This window comes from Rhinopithecus roxellana, chromosome 13 (genome assembly GCF_007565055.1).
Source record: "Rhinopithecus roxellana isolate Shanxi Qingling chromosome 13, ASM756505v1, whole genome shotgun sequence".
NCBI classification, from domain to species: Eukaryota; Metazoa; Chordata; class Mammalia; order Primates; family Cercopithecidae; genus Rhinopithecus; species Rhinopithecus roxellana.
In genome coordinates this window covers 29,805,433-29,822,463 of record NC_044561.1, presented here as the reverse complement: position 1 = coordinate 29,822,463, position 17,031 = coordinate 29,805,433, and the positions used below count along the sequence as shown (strand labels likewise).

Genomic DNA, 17,031 nt, shown 5'->3' with positions numbered 1-17,031 from the left:
TGACACCATGGATTCCACTGAGGAACACCCAGAGTAGTTCAGTCTACTGCACTCCTCCACCTTGATTTCCTGATTCTGTTTCTATAATTTTTCACGTGAGTAATTATATTTGCTATACAAACTCTGAGAGCTCATCTCGGTGAACCTGAACAACACAAGGTTTAAATCTGTCATGCTTCCTGAATTCATGAAAAAAGCCAACAATGTGTCAAAAATTATAGATAAGTTTTATCTTTAATATTGTGCTACAGATAAATTTCTTTTATATTTTCAATCAGTATCTTTCATATGAAAAAAGTTTAAATTCTATTTTAATGGATTGTTTTCTCATGTTCAGGATGGTTCTACTTTATTCACATTAATTTGTGTAGAACTGTGAGAAACTGCTTTTGGGCACTGCCTTTCATGCTATTCTGAGATGACACTGTTTCAAAAGAGATAAGAATATAACCACCAGTCCATTATAATAACGTGGGTATAAAAGCTACTTTCAAATGTACCTACAGGCAGCATTATTACTATACATAAGCAAGCTAAATGTCATTTCACACAATAATAGTCCCATTTCCTGTTAACATATACTAGGGTTATCTTTCTAAAATCCCACAGCTAGGTTATATCATTCAGATCTGTGCCTTCAGGTGGATAGAAATTGTCCATTCTACTTTCCATGCTTCTTGCTGCTCCTCTCAGTTCTATAGCAAAAGAGGACAACACATATCTCAGGTCTGCCTTTCACTTACATTGGGATATATTAACCTTGTTCATCCAATTTCTAATTTAAAGAAAACAAAACTGCTTTTCTGAATTATTCTAGCTTTTTTTTTTTCCCCCGAGACAGAGTTTCGCTCTTGTTGTCCAGGCTGGAGTGCAGTGGTGAGATATCGGCTCACTGCAATCTTCACCTCCTAGGTTCAAGCGATCTTCCTGCCTCAGCCTCCCAAGTAGCCGGCTAATTTTTTGTATTTTTAGTAGAGACTGGGTTTCACCATGTTGGCCAGGCTAGTCTTGAACTCCTGATCTCAGGTGATCCTCCTACCTTGGCCTCCCAAAGTGCTGGGATTACAGGCATGAGCCACAGCACCTGGCCTTAATTATTCTAGCTTTCTTCTCCAAGCCAACATAATAAGGAATAGGAATCTCCAATTCATAAAACATCAGTGACGAGCAATGTTTCTCAACATCCTATGTATGAGTCACACAATATTCTTAAATATCAACACACGTGATGCAAGCACTTCAGATAGTTCAAAGAAAAGTATTCATTATTTTTAAAACTTTTAATGGCATGATGTGGGAAATGTATTTTTTCCCACATTTTAAGAAGCCCTATTTTATCACATCAACAACTGATTAAAAATATCCTCCTCCAGTGTTTTATCTGATACAGTGGATTTTTCTCAAAGTCTCTTGCCTAACTGACACATTATCAAATGATGAATAATAAAAAACACATTATTCCACACACCCTCATTGACAAAGGATCATAGCCCTGCAGCTAGAATAGTTACCGCCTAATAAATATTTTGAATAAATAATGACAATGAATCGTGTTGAAAATTTCATGTCTTGCTAGAATTTCTTATTTTTTATAGCAGAATGTGGAAGTAGGAATGAACTATCATGAGTCTTGAGATACAAGTAACGTTATTTTGCTCAGAGAATATTGGCAGTCTGTATGCTCTGTGTGGAGTACTCAGGATAGAGCATAGCTTTTGCATAAGAGAAAATATGGACATTCCCAGTGTCTCACTCATCTATAGTATGACTATGAATTAGATGCACAAATTATATGCATCCCTGTTTGACCATTCTGTTAAGCAGATCAAAACCATTTCTTCCAAATGGAATACAATAACTGCTTAATATATGATGTATATATGTATTACTTCAGCCATATTTAGCTATGCTATCCTTCAAGCAATTCCATGTGAGTATCATTGTGTAGCTATGTTTCAGTCAACTAGATGCATCACTGTGTCCCCTTCTATTCGCTTTTTTCAAATCCACCTCTTTTGCTTCTTACGTCTGCTATCCAGCCTGTCAGTGAGAAGTACTTCAAATGCTGTTCATCATAAAGCCTAATCTGATTCATAGTTTCTTCTCAGACAGAATCTAAGCTCTTTCATTAGAGAGATGTTCTATGGGCTGGGAGTAGTGGCTGATGCCTGTAATCCCAGCACTTTGGGAGGCTGAGTCAGGCAGATCACCTGAGGTCAGGAGTTGGAGACCAGCCTGGCCAACACGGTGCAACCCCATCTCTACTAAAAATACAAAACTTAGCAGGGCGTGGTGGTCCACACCTGTAATCCCACGTACTCTGGGAGGCTAAGGCAGGAGAATTGCTTGAATCTGAGAGGCGGAGGTTGCAGTGAGCCGACATCGTGCCACTGCACTCCAACCTGGACAACAGAGTGAGACTGTGTCTGGAAAGAAAAGGAAAAAAGAGAGAAGTGTTCACTCTCTGCATTAGGCACCTGCTTTATCCAGTTGCCTTCTGAACAGAATTCGATACTCTGTAATTATGTGTTCCTTGTGTCCATTTTCAACTGCTTTATGCAAATACCTCACTCCATGGTATGTACAACACTGTGTCAGGTTCCCAATACCAGGGGAGGGCTCCCACTACCTCGAGGACAGCAAAGCTCATCACAATGCCAGTACTAGCAATAAAAGTCCAAACACTTCTACCCACCGCATCTTGGCATCAGAGTTGCCAAGGGAACCACAACAGCATCAAGCACAGGATGGAGCAACGCTTTTACTCACATCAGAAGAGACAAGGTGAGATCAGCTCCAACAGCATGTGCCCATCCCTCAGGGCTAGCGGGTCCCCAGGTTGCCACACAAGACAATGAGATTATGCACAACCTTCTGAAGCCATGGTAAAAGGACCCCTCCTCATCACCCATGGATCCTGGGATACTGAAAGCTAGAGCATGTCTTGCCTGAGAGCCATTGACTTACTATCTTAGGCACACACTGAGCTTGAAACAGGGAATATATCCCCACACAAGATTATAAACCTGGCACTAATTACATAGGTTTGTTTGTTTTTTTTTTTTTTTTAGTTGTAGTCTCTCTGTTTCCCAGGCTGGAGTGCAGTGGTGCAATATCGGCTCAGACCCATTTTTACAGGGTTAAGTGGGAATCAAAAGACTGCATGCAAGTGACCAGCTTTCCCCACACACCAGATCACCAGGAAAACTGTAGACATTGGGAACTGTGTTAGGCCATTTTTGCATTGCTACAAAGAAATATCTAAGACTGCATAACTTGTAAGAAAAGGGGTTTCATCATCTCATGGTTCTGCAGGCTGTACAGGAAGCACAGTGGCATCTGTTTCTGGGGGGTGCCTCAGGAAGCTTCCAATCTTGGCAAAAGGTGAAGGGGGAGCAGGCACATCATGTGTCAAAAGCAGGAGCAAATGCAGAGCAGAGAGGTGCCAGATACTTTCAAATGACCAGCTCTCATGAGCACTCACTATCATACTATCACAAAGACAGCACCAAACCATAAGGAATCTGCCTCCGTGATCCAGACACCTCCTACCAGGCCCCACCTCCAGCAATGGGTATTATAATTCAATATGAGATTTGGGTGGGAACACATAGCCAAACCACATCATTCCATCCCTGGCCTCCCCCAAATCTCATATCCTTCTCACATTGCAAAATATAATTACGTCTTCCCAACAGACCCTCTAAGTCTTAACTACAAAGTCTCATCTGAGACAAGGCAAATCCCTTGCGCTTATGAGCATGTAAAATTTTTAAAAAGTTATCTGCTTCTTGTATTTTTAGTAGAGACAGGGTTTCACCATGTTAGCCAGACTGGTCTTGAACTTCTGACCTCGTGATCTGCCTGCCTCGGCTTCCCAAAGTGCTGGCGTGAGCCACCGTGCCCGGCCAAGCTATGGATTCTACTAAGAAACTTCTAGAGAACCCCCAGGACTCCTTTCCCTGTGTTACCCAACTCCATATTCTGTGTCTTCTCTTTTTAGAATACTGATTATCTCATCTTAGGCTACTTTGGGAAGAGATAATAGTTTTAATTCTACATGCATCATCTAAATTGAACATAATAATCTGGAATAACTTACTTTATAAAAGAAATGTTTTCTCTTCATACTGTATTACAATTATTGCTCCACATACATTTTAGTTTAACATCCTTCATGTGAGAAAAATTTTTGTGTTAGTTTTCAATAAAATCTTCTGCATTTACAACATTGCTTTTTAAACACTACTTTGTTAGATCTGTTACATGCACATGTGTGTGTGAGAGAGTATTATTGTGACAAAAATATTGCTTACATGCTGAGAAACTAAAAATTCAAAGGCTTAAAATTAGTTATTTCTAAATGAAACTTGCTTTCAATGAACCTGCAATTACTGCAGCCTTGCCTATCTGATCATAAAATATCAGCCTATATGCTAAGTTTTTACCTAATGAATAGACCCCCACAACAGCACCCCTATTTCTAATCACTGTATTCTATGTACCTTGGTCTTTGGCTGCTTTCTTGTACACCACATTTGAATATTTAGGACTGTGACTGTATTTGGAATTTTCATTTCACATTATTCTAAATGATCCTCTTCTATTTCCTAGCATATATATTTAAGCCACATCCCATATCTAATCATCACACACAAAGTGGGTCTGAACATCATTTTTGTCTTTGAGAATCTCTGGAAAGTATCACCCTTTACCATATCAGCACATCAACCATACAAAATTAGATCACTGCTTTCTGGGAACAGTGGTTTTGAGTTTTATGTTTCCAATTTCTGTTTTGAAGATATACATACAAACTTACTTTTATATTGAATACAGCTTTCCCTCAGACTCTACTTAAAGAAAAAATATCAGAGTTATATTATTTCTACATCATTCCCTTTAGGATTCCTTTTGATTTAACATTATATGTTATTGTGACCTTTATTTGAAATTATAAGCTTTTGCCCAAATGATTGATAGAGGTACAGCAACTTTGAAATATCAATATATCTCATGTTGCAGACATTATTCTTTAAAAACAATATGTGTGTCCAAGCAACTCTTTCAAAGTTGCAAATTTATATGAATTTCTTAAACAAGGTTATGGTATTAAGGACATTTGTGATTTGCCCTAAAGTATTAGAAATCATGCGCCTTTTTCTCAGCTTATAAATTATTTTAATCTATCTTTCCTTCTGGGATAAAGCAATTTTCTCAAATGGCATTCTACACATATCCTAGGCTATCTTATAAGAGAGAAATTAAACAGTAGTCAGAGCACAATACCATTGACAGAATTCACACGGTTCAGTACTGAGGACAGCCCTCAGCCACAGTAAAGATTTCAGGTTTTTTTTTTTTTTTTTTTAAATAAATGAATGAAAAATAAATTAATTAATTGAAAAAGTTTATAAACTTGTGTTAAGGTTTTATATGATTTCCATACTTTTAAAGTTAAAAACACAGTGCGAAAACATGACTATTAAGATGTTCACACATTTATCTCGTTCCAGAGCCCCAGTGCCCAAATTATTTCATTCTGTCCAAATGGTACTATTCAAATCTTTCCCAGGGTAAGCTCAGAGGGAAAGATAAATTCACTAGAAGTGGAAAGTGAGGAGGAGTTTGTACCCCATCGTCCTTCACCCTATATTACTAGGGCCATGAATACGTGGAAAACAAATACTCTATACCAAACCCTCTGATGTTTCTGATGAAAAAATTGGATTGTACACTTAAGATTGCCTAACAAAATAAAACAAATTACTTTTAATGTGTGGTTTTTCATCCAACTGCTCACATGTTTCTGTACAATTTGCCTTTAAAGAATTGCTTCAGTAGGTTTCATGAAAATGCAATTTTGTAAATAAAATGAAATCTCATCATTTCCATTTTCTGGTAATAGTTTCAGAAGATAAATTTGAAACCATGAAGAAAATATTTGGTGTTTTAAAAGTAGTCAGAAAAAGGAACATTAAAACTATTGGAATGATAGTTTTAATGGAAGGATAGTTTTAAAGGAAATTTTATTGGAAGGAAAAGTCCAGTGAATCTGATAATATCCAATTTTAAGTATTGGCTTTCTGTTGAGAGTCTCATGAAGCCACGTGATATCTTTTGCCTTTTAGTAGTAAATAATTAATCATGTAAAAATGAGGATAATCTCTCAAGGGAAAATAAAAGGTGGAAGGGGTTGATGTAGCAGGGAAGAGATGAAGAAGGTCAAGCTCAAAGATTATCATGACTTGCTGAATATCAGCACAGACAATAAACTTATGTCAACTCTACTGCTTGTCATGAGTCTACTCGTCAGCTGGGAAGTTTTCTGTTCATGGACGACTCCACTCATATCTCTCCTGTTAGCCACAGGTTAAGTAGCCAGTGCTCTAAGATAGGAGAATCCCTCATATGTTTGAGGTTTTCCTGGCTGGAGGCTTAGGTGTCTGTTTCCTATCATGTGGTCTGTTATTCTCTAGGAGGTTTAGCAAGAGTTGTTCTCATGGAATCTGTGGAAGGATTCCAAAATAGTGAGGAGAAAAGCTTAAGATCTCCCGAGGTCTATTCTAGAAGCTGGCACTTCCAATGTATTTTATTGGCCAAAACAAATCTCAAGACCAGCAGGGATTTAAGCAGTGGAAACAGGCTGCAGTCCTTGTTAGGAGAAGCTGTTAAATCATATGGCAAGGTGCCTAGATACAAGGAAGAATGAAGAATTTACATTATTTTAGTAAGTAACCTACAACATGACAGAGTATCATTAATCTCTTTATATAATTTGTTAGATGGGCAGAGTAGATTGAGAGACATATGGTTCAGCAGCATGGTAAAATAATGTGCTCTGAGAAACCTCCTATGACTAAGAATAAGGAGAAAACAAAAAATAACAAATTTATTTTTATGTCTACTTTGATTAAAAAATCATTAGGTACAACAAACACATAACTAACACTGAATAAAAAAGCATTTGTTTATTTACACATTACTTATAAACATACCTACATTGAAAAATATGGTGTGTGTATATATATATACACAATATATATATTTTGTATATAGTATATGTTAAACAACAGTTTAACCAGAAAAACTAAATGAATTCGACATATTGCAAGCAGAAAATAATACTTCACAGTCATTGGAAGTGTAGGAGAAGCAAAGACGAGAGAAGACCCCTATTATATCGCGCATTCTTTGCTAGGCTTCAAATCAAGAAATTGCAGGAACCAGGGGAAAGCATAATTGTTTTTTTTTTTCCTTTTAAGATGGAGTCTCTTTCTGTCACCCAGGCTGGAGTTTAGTGGCATGATATTGGCTCACTGCAACCTCCGCTCCTGGGCTCAAGCGATTCTCCTCCCTCAGCCTCCCAAGTAGCTGAGATTACAGGCACACACCACCATGTCTGGCTAATTTTTTGTATTTTTAGTAGAGAAGGGGCTTCTCTGTGTTGGCTAGACTGCTCTCAAACTCCTGACTTCAGATGATCTGCCAGCCTTAGCCTCCCAAAGTATTGGAATTACAGGTGTGAGCCACTGCGCCCAGTCAGAAAGCATAATTTTCAGTAGGTGGACTTCTCTCTTTCCAAGGCTAGTGATTCATAAGGAAATGTTCAGGGGATGCTGCAAAACCTTACATCCTATGAAAAGCCATGAATATCATTTGTTTCCACCACAGCAATGATGTAGCTTTGGTTTCTCATATCTTTCAAATCTCTTAAAGCTACTCTCATTGACTGAGAGTAAACACAATTCTTGTTCTGAGTAATCAAGTTCCTGAGAGAGTATGGAAGGGTGCTAAGCTGCCTAAATATGATCCCACTAGGATTTATAAAATTTTTAATTTTTACAGATAGATAATAGTTGTACATATTTATGGGATACATGTGTTATTTTGATTCAAGCACACAATGTGTAATGATCACATCAGGGTAACTGAGATATCTCACCTTAAACATTTATAGTTTATGTTAGTAATATTTCAATTTCACTCTTCTCATTACTTTGAAGTATACAATAAGTTGCTGTTTCCTATGATTGCCCTATTGTGCTATCAAATACCATACATTATTCCTTCTATCTAACTGTATTTTTGTACCCATTAACCAACCCCTTGTTTATCCTCCCTGCTGTCTCCCATTCTCCTTCCAAGCCTATGGTAACTATCACTCTATTCTCTATCTCCATATACACCATTGTATTAATCACTTTCTCCATGAATATCCCTGCTTCCAACACCTGCGTTTGGATGGTGCTAGTAAGGAACATCTCAAATGTTAAATTTATTCATCTGAAATACACCACACATTATAGTTTTCTAAGACAGCCTAGAGTTTTCATGAGTGGGACACTGTTTTCTGTCTTCGTAAGGTACTTCTGACTCCCACAGGCAGGTGACTGCCGAGTAGGACTAGGACCCATCCCCTGGAACTTTTGGCTACTTTGCCTTGGATCAGGACCATGCGGGAAATACCTTTCTTCAGAACTGGTAGAACAACTGTGAGGCCAAAGGAGGGTCCTAGATTCCAGTCAAGGTAGGGTTAGAAAGTCCTTCCACACATATACCACCTCAAGTGGAGGACCCAAGGAGCAGATCTGAGAATACCAGCCAAAACAGGTCGTAGGCTAGTGTGACGAGATGAAGGGAGTTCAGAAGGAACTATGAGAGCCAAGCCTCTCTGGATCTTAAGAAGACACAATGAATGGGAGGTTGAGGCTGGAGAATTGCTTGAACCAGGGAGGCAGAGGATGCAGTGAGCCAAGATCACACCACTGCACTTCAGCCTGGGCGACAGAGCAAGACTCTGTCTCAAAAAAAACAAAAAACAAAACACACACACACACACACACATACACAATGAAAAGATGAAGACTCATAAGGAACAATTCTGAGTACAGAAAGCACACAAATTAATCATGGCAGGAGCAAGAAGCGAGAGGTTTCAGATCTTTTGGGAGGGAATTCAAACAGACAACAGTGAGTACTGGCAAAACAGTATCTGGGTTTTTTTTTTCCTGTAAGAGCGAGGGTTAATGCAAGGGTAATTTATCAAGCAAAAATTAGCTGGGTGTGGTGGCACACATCTGTAATCCCAGCCACTTGGGAGGCTGAGGCATGAGGACACTTGAACGTGGGAGGTGGAGGTTGCAGTGAGCCCACATCGCATCACTGCGGTGCATGCACTCCAGCCTGGGTGAGAGACAGACTCTGTCTAAAAAAAAAAAAAAAAAAAGTCTATGAGTGCATAAGAATGCTTAAGCATATTATTTTCACAACTGCTAAATTATACACTCATTCTGGAAATTGATAAATGAAAAAAAATCAACTATTTTCCTCTCCTGAATAAACTTATTGATGAGAATGTTTTTCCTCTTTATAGGTTTCTATCTTCTATATGTAGAAGTAATGATAGAATTGTAAAATCAGCATTTTGAACTTCTGGCAATTAATGGGTCTAGATAACTGTTACTGAAAGTAAAAAACTGCAGCTAAAAAGTTTATGAGGGAGATTGTAAAATGAACCCAATTCATAATCCCAGCATTACTAAATGTGAAGCAATGGGCCACCCAGACACCATGTACATCCTAATATGATGTAATAAAATGTACATAGAGCAACTATAAAATATCACTCTTGTCAACAAATAGTAAAAATACCCAGAATCACATCAACCTTTGTCATCTACCTGCCGATGGTATGAGGGACAGAGGAAGATATGAAAAGGAAAAAACAAGAAAGAAATCGGCCACATCTAAAATGCAAGAATTCTATAGGACAATAATAAAGTTTCCTCAAAACAATAAAATGCATTAAAAAGGAATAAAAAAGAACCATCACATCTCTAAAAAGAGTTAAAGACATGCCTACGTGTAATGAATGTGTGTCTTAATGTAAAAAAAAAAAATGACTATGAAAATATGTTTGGGAAGCAATCAAGGAAAACTGATCACGAATTAACTATTAGAGGATGCCAAATAATTCTGTAATGTCATTGGTGTGATAATGGTATTGTGGCTGTCTCTGCATATTTTTTTAGACTTCTGTTGTGATAGAGATGTACACTGAAGTACCTATAAGAAAAATGTTGTCTTGCCTGGGATTTGTTTTAAAATATTCAGCAGAACTAACAGGTAACTATGAAAAATGTACAGGGAGAGAAGGAACTGATGACAGAATAGTGATGGTTATTAAAATCCAGGGATGTGTTTATAAAGCTTCAAATTACAATTCTATATACTTCTACATCTGAATAAAATTTACTTATGAAAGTAAATAATGAACAAGAAAAAACTTAGCTGACTCTGCTAAATAAACTCTATTGTTAATGGAAGTTATTTTTCTTTGGAGAAGATTCCCACATAATATATGCACAAGTAATGAGAGAATTTTAAAAATCAACCTTTTACAACCCACTCAATGATTAAATTTGACACAAAGTTGTCAAACATTTTAAGCTAAACAAAGTGTAAGGGCTTTAAAATAAGAATAAGAAAAACACATTAAAGGCATATGATTTGATCAGGAGAAGGCTGACACAATAGCAAAGTCATCTTGTTTACAAAGGCCTCACATTGTTTAATAAAACAAATATTCAGGAAGTATACTAATACAAATTAATAGAAAATATGCAATCTACAGGTCCTGTGATGGGTCCCACCCACCACTGAGGGTATATATAAAAGGACTGACCTGGGCATATAGGGATATTCAAACTAAAGAAACTGATTCCTTGCTCCTCAACCAAATCCTCCACTCCGGAAACCATGTGCTACTACGTCAGCTACTATGGCGGTCTGGGCTATGGCTATGGAGGCCTGGGCTGTAGCTATGACTGTGGCTGTGGTTATGGCCGTGGCTACAGAGGCCTGGGCTGTGGCTATGGCCATGGCTATGGTGGCTATGGATATGGCTGCAGCCGCCCATCTTGCTATGGAAGATACAGGTCCTGTGGCTTCTACTGAGAAATATCTGGCAACTCAACCTAGTGGTCTCTTCCACATGGACTTCCTAAATCTGCCTTTATAATTCTTCATATGAGTAATTCATTTTTCTATTGTAAAATGTCAACAGCATCCTTAAGTATCTGGAAGAAAAAATAGGTCAGATTCTGCAAGCCTCATCTAGAGTTATTGAAATCATTTGACATGTTTCACAGATTTTTTTAAACGCTTTGTTTTGCTATTGTACCATCATTAATGGTTGATTTTTGATCAACTTATGTGAGAATATATAAAATTTCTTTTAATAAACATCTCATTGAAAATATATTGATTTGTTGCATTTTAATTATGTTTACTGTGCATGTGAGTGTTTGCATCTTGGTGTGTTGGCAAATGGAATGGGAAAGAAGAAAATATGAGGAAAAGAAAGAACACCATCTTCGGAGCATCCCAAGATGACAACGATGTTTAGACTAGTCCAACATCATGCATATTTCTGTTTCTCTATAAAAATACCTTGTGTTTTATTCTCACTCTTTTTGGTTTTAGTGTCAGTGTTTGAATAGGTCTGAGTGAATTTACTATATTGTGTGCAATTTATCTTTTATTTGTGAACCTATTATCTTAGTATTTGTTGACTCAAATACCTTAGATGAAATAACTACTTTATTGGCAGATTCCAACCATGTGTTATACTTTCATTTGTTATGGGGATTTAGAGCCCTATTGTCCTGATGTAATTGTTTCAGAGGTATCTGTTCATCATTCCAACTTTGGATATATTCAATTAAAATAATTCAATTGAATATACCTCTTTTGGGATACTTCAATATTTTCAAGTGAAAATTTGCAACATTGCTACATCTTATAGCACATGATGCTATCAATGAGAAAACATCCTACTGGGACACGTTATCACAATAATAGAAGTAATATATTCCATTGTCTTAAAAGGGATTGGCACATAGTAGGCCCTCAATAAATATCACTTAAATGATGAAATGTCATTTGCTTAGATGATGGAACATAAAAAACTATGTTATTTTAATGAATTACATTAACTCAATTGGGAGCATAAGATAAATGGAAACTGTGTGCACATATACCGATATCCATGTCCAGAGTCTCATTGTCCAAATGATGACATTGTATATAAAGGCACTACCTTACCAAATCTGCTTGCAGGGGACATGGAGAATTCGGGCTTGGGCAGCTCTTTTCCATCAACCAACTCTTACAACTTTTCCATCAATCAACTTCTATGTTATGTAGATAATGGTAACTTTTTTGGTGGAAAAAGATAATTTTTTTGGGCTAATACAATACCAATAAGATTGGGCTATACTAAAATACCCTTAAAAAGAATAAGTTGTAATTACTTGTTAACACAAGTGAAAAATACATTAATACATTACCTACAAGGATACTTAAGTTCAAATGTAAGTTAGCTGCTAGCATTTTATTTGAGTGATTAGTCTGAATTATAAGGTCAAGCACCATTCATGGCTTGCGCAACCAACAACAGATGATTGAAAAGTCCCTGAACTGCGTGATTGGTGACATTCAGTCTGAAGAAACAGAGTCCCTTCTCTTTACTGAACTTTCCATTTCGGACACCATGAGCTGAAATGGCAACTCTCTGATGCCTTGTCCCTGGTTCGGGGCTGGTTCTAGCAGTATGATATTCTGGCCGTACAGACTCTGTCAGGGTTTCCCTTGAGCAACTCAACCTGCTGGACTCTTCCTTTTGTGCTTCCTGACTCCTCCTCCATACCCACATTGGAAATACTAATTTCATCTCTAACTACAAAAAAAAAAAAATGTAATTCAAATTCAGCATACTATATTTTGATGAACTGAAATCAATGGGATGTCTTATAATTTACAGAAAAGTTATACTCTTTATTTTGGATTGACATTATTCCTCTTCATATATATTCTTTTCTTTTTCTTTTTCTTTTTTCTTTTTTTTTAGACAGAGTGTCTCTCTTGTCTTGTCACCCAGGCTGGAGTGCAGTGGCACGATCTAGGCTCACTGTAACCTCTGCCTCCTGGATTCAAACAATTCTCCTGCCTCATCCTCCTGAGTAGCTGAGATTACAGGTGCCTGCCACCACCACGCCTGGCTAATTTCTTTGTATTTTCAGTAGAAATGGGGTTTTACCATGTTGGTTTGGCTGGTCTTAAACTCCTGACCTCAGGTGATCTGCCGGCCTCAGCCTCCCAAAGTGCTGGAATTACAGGTATGAGCCACTGTGCCCTGGCCTATATGTTCTTTTCATATATTTCATATGAGAAAATAAAGTTTATGTTAAAATGTATGCTAGATATGATTTGGCTCTTTGTCTCCACCCAGATCTCATCTTGAACTGTAATCCCATAATCCCCACGTATCAAGGGAGGGACCTGATGGGAGGTGATTGGATTATGGGAGCAGTTTTTTCCCCATGTTATTCTCATGTGAGTGAGTGAGTTCTCAGAAGATCTGATGGTTTTATAAGTGTTTGACAGTTCCTCCTTTACACTGTCTCAATCTCTCTTTCTTGTCACCTTGTTAAGAAGGAATTCCCTTCTCCTCTGCCTTCTGCCATGATTGTAAGTTTCCTGAGGCTTCCCCAGCCATGCGGAGCTATGAGTCAATTAAACTTCCTTTGTAAATTACACAGTCTCTGGTAGTATCTTCATAGCAGTATGAAAATAAATTTGCTATGCTCCTGTAAATTTTGTTTATTATACTTATATTAATTTCTCTCTATTATTTTTGCTTTTTCTGTTTGTGTGCATGTGTGTATGCATTTATCAGAGTGAAGCAGTGAGAGACAGAGAGAGAGAGGAATAGAGAGATTTTGATATCTCCTGCAGTTTTAATGGCTCTGAAAATTTAAGGATCTAAACATCAGTTCCTTTTACCTAAGGTCATGTGTAATCCAGTTTTTATGTGATTCAGCAGCCAGTGCTACATTTGGTCAGACTTCCAATTTACATCCATATAAGAACATTTTTAATGATATTTTTGCCCAGCAAAATAGTCTTTTTCCTATCACTATATATAACAACCCCTGGGTTTGTCTATTTCTCAACACCCTAAGATTTGGCTGAATTACTTAGCACTGTGCCTCAAAAGAGAGGTAATTCACTCTTCACACCTCACGTCATCTGGTTGACCTGTAGAGTATAGCTAGAATTCCCTGTCAAGTGACTGCTGACTGCCTGATATTTGATGTTAAAATTCTCTGGAAAGGATCTGTTGCTCACCAGCTCACCAGGACAGTGTTGAATGCACTGAGTCACTGTCTCCCTCTTATTCCACTGTTCTTCACATCTGACAGCTCCTTTATTTTTATTTTGAAATCCCCAAACAGTAAATGTGTCCATTTATTACACTTGTTCTTAAGAATCCCCATACATTGGGAAATGGCAATGAGACAACAGAATCTTATGCAATAAGATATTACTTAGGCAAAAGATGCTTCAAAATTTTTCTATTTGATTTTTAATAAATTACAATGTTTTTCCCAATAGTGGTTTAGCCATCATTGGATTTAAAAACTCAATACTATTAGTGAAATTCTGAGTGATCAACATAGGTGCTAAGCATCATTTGGCTACCTGAACATCTAGCTTAATTATTTGAAGAAATATGCAATACATATAACACTAGATATATATGTGACCTGATGAAGAAAAATGCTCATTTATTTCCAAATTTCAAAAGAAAAAGCATCTCATGCTATAGATGAGAAAGCAAGTGACAAGAGGAGACACAAGAACAATACTAGATGTCACATAACATATTGTCTTAAAATGATTGGCACATGGTTCGTAACAAATAAGTAACACCAGATGAGTGAAAGAGGCTGGCAAAGCTATGTGAATTTCTCTCTGAAGTCTCAAATGATCTTAATTGGAAGCATGGGGGAAAAGCAAGATTTTTCATCATACCTATGCACCCATCACTAGTTTCGATGTTCAGTGATAATTATGTCCAGTGTTCACTGCCTCAAAATGTTTAGTGTATAACTGGCAGTATTTGGGGGATCAGAGGAAACCTGAGTTCAGCAACTATAAAATCAGAAGAGAAGTTTCTTCCCTCTTATGAATGCTCCCAATAGCTATATTTGGAGTGATGATACATAATTTATATTGATCTCTCTCTTCGACTGTCAAACTTATTGACCTGTACTCTGAAAATAGGTCTAATTTGTTGTATATGAATTACAATTTAGTGAATTTCATTAACTATTTTAAACCAAACAACAACAACACAAAAGTCTTTCCACGACCGTAGGATTTCCATTTCCACCAATACTTCAGGTAACAGCTAAAATCTGAGGAAACAAAAAAGGAATGTGTCACCTTTTGGTCCCTCTGATGCTACCCATATACTTTTAAGAGACATGTCACTGCTGTAGCCAGGGCATCTGTGAGCACAAACATGACCCCCGGAAAGAAGACACAAGAGTTGAGGATGGAGCACCCACTTAACCATGGTGTGTTTTACAGTTACATCTCGGGCACATTCATAAGGGATGACAAAAGGAAGCATGGAGTGTACACAGTTTCTGTCCGTAAAATGCTCATTTATTTTGAGAAAAGATTGAAGTAATACATATAAAAGGAAAAGGCACACACATAAGTGAAAAAAGCAAACAAAAACTTATTCCTATGGAGGAATGGAAATAAAACAGAACAAAACAAATGGGATACCGATTTTCATTATTTGCATCACACCATGTCATCAAATCACATGTACTCAACAGGCTACAGAGTGATTCAGAACCTTGAAAATAGAATAAAAATTTCATTTTAAAGGTCCATAAATTGATCATGGAATTCTGATGTAGGAACCAAATTATCTCAGTTATGAGGGCCTTGTTGTGCCAATAATTAAGGGAATCATGATGTCGTCTGAAGTGAATGAATAAGATCCGTGACACTGCACCGCATGTGATTTTCTCCACCCACCGAGGGCGTAGAAAAAGCAACTTGGCAGATGGGGACATCCACACAAAAGACACCTACTTCCTGATCCTCAACTGAACACTCCATTCCTAATATAATGTGCTACTGTGACAACTGCTACTGTGGCCTGGGCTATCGCTACAGTGGCCTGGGCTGTGGTTATGGCCGTGGCTACTGTTGTGGTTATGGTGGCCATGGTTACAGCTGCTGCCCCTCACTGTGCTGTAGAAGATGCTGGTCCTATAGCTTCTACTAAGGAATCCGGGGCTGCTTAGCTTATTGGCATAACCGTCTCTTTTACTGGCACTATCTCCAAGTGTCTTCACATGATAAATTTTTAAATGTTTTCAAAAATACCAACTATACATTAAACTGTCTGAGAAAAATAAATGAAATTCAACATGGCCAATTTTATTCAGCATTACCAATTGGATTGTGTGATAGTTTATAGAAAAGTTTTTCTTTTGTTATTGTATTATCTTTATAACACCATGTAAAATTTGATTAAATTTGCTACAGTTCTACTAAATTATCACCATTAGTTTGGCACACAGGTTTGTATTTGTGTGCAATTAGTCACGTGTGTGTGGCTGTTTGCAGGAGGGGGAGGGAGAGAGAGAGAGAGAAGCAGCTCTTTTCTAACACTGCTCATGTAACATATGAATATATATACACATGTCCTGTAATCTCTTGTATCATTTCTGTTGGCTTATGCTGTCAGTCTAAAAAATGGCTACTTTCTCCAACAATAGTTGTATTTCACATCACAGAATTTAAAATTCTACATAATTGTACGGCTTGTGTCTTTTGCAACACCAGTGATTGGAATATATCAACTAGGGCTCTACCTCAGTGAAATGTTTCTCAATTTATATATTTATATATATGAACACATTTAATGATGAAAAAATGTGATAACATTTTAAGGATGGATTACAAATGTCAATGTAGAATCTTATAATATCAAAGCATGCTTTTAATATATGTGTGTGTAGAGACAAACATTCTAAATATTCATATTTTCATATATATGTGTATAAGAATATATATATAAAGAATGACGAGGCATTATGTTGAACATGTCAGCACTAATAATGACATTCTGGCTTATCAACATGGTAGCCAAATAGT

The 17,031-nt window shown here is 37.3% G+C and overlaps 1 protein-coding gene across 1 annotated transcript; it reads left to right on the top strand.

The window, feature by feature from the left end:
• The first annotated feature begins 10,709 nt into the window (after positions 1 to 10,709).
• On the top strand, positions 10,710 to 11,111 carry LOC115892681 (keratin-associated protein 20-2-like). The gene has a single exon (XM_030914157.1). The coding sequence runs from the start codon at positions 10,762 to 10,764 to the stop codon at positions 10,957 to 10,959; it is 198 nt and encodes a 65-aa protein (XP_030770017.1). The 5' UTR covers positions 10,710 to 10,761; the 3' UTR covers positions 10,960 to 11,111.
• The last annotated feature ends 5,920 nt before the right edge of the window (positions 11,112 to 17,031 follow it).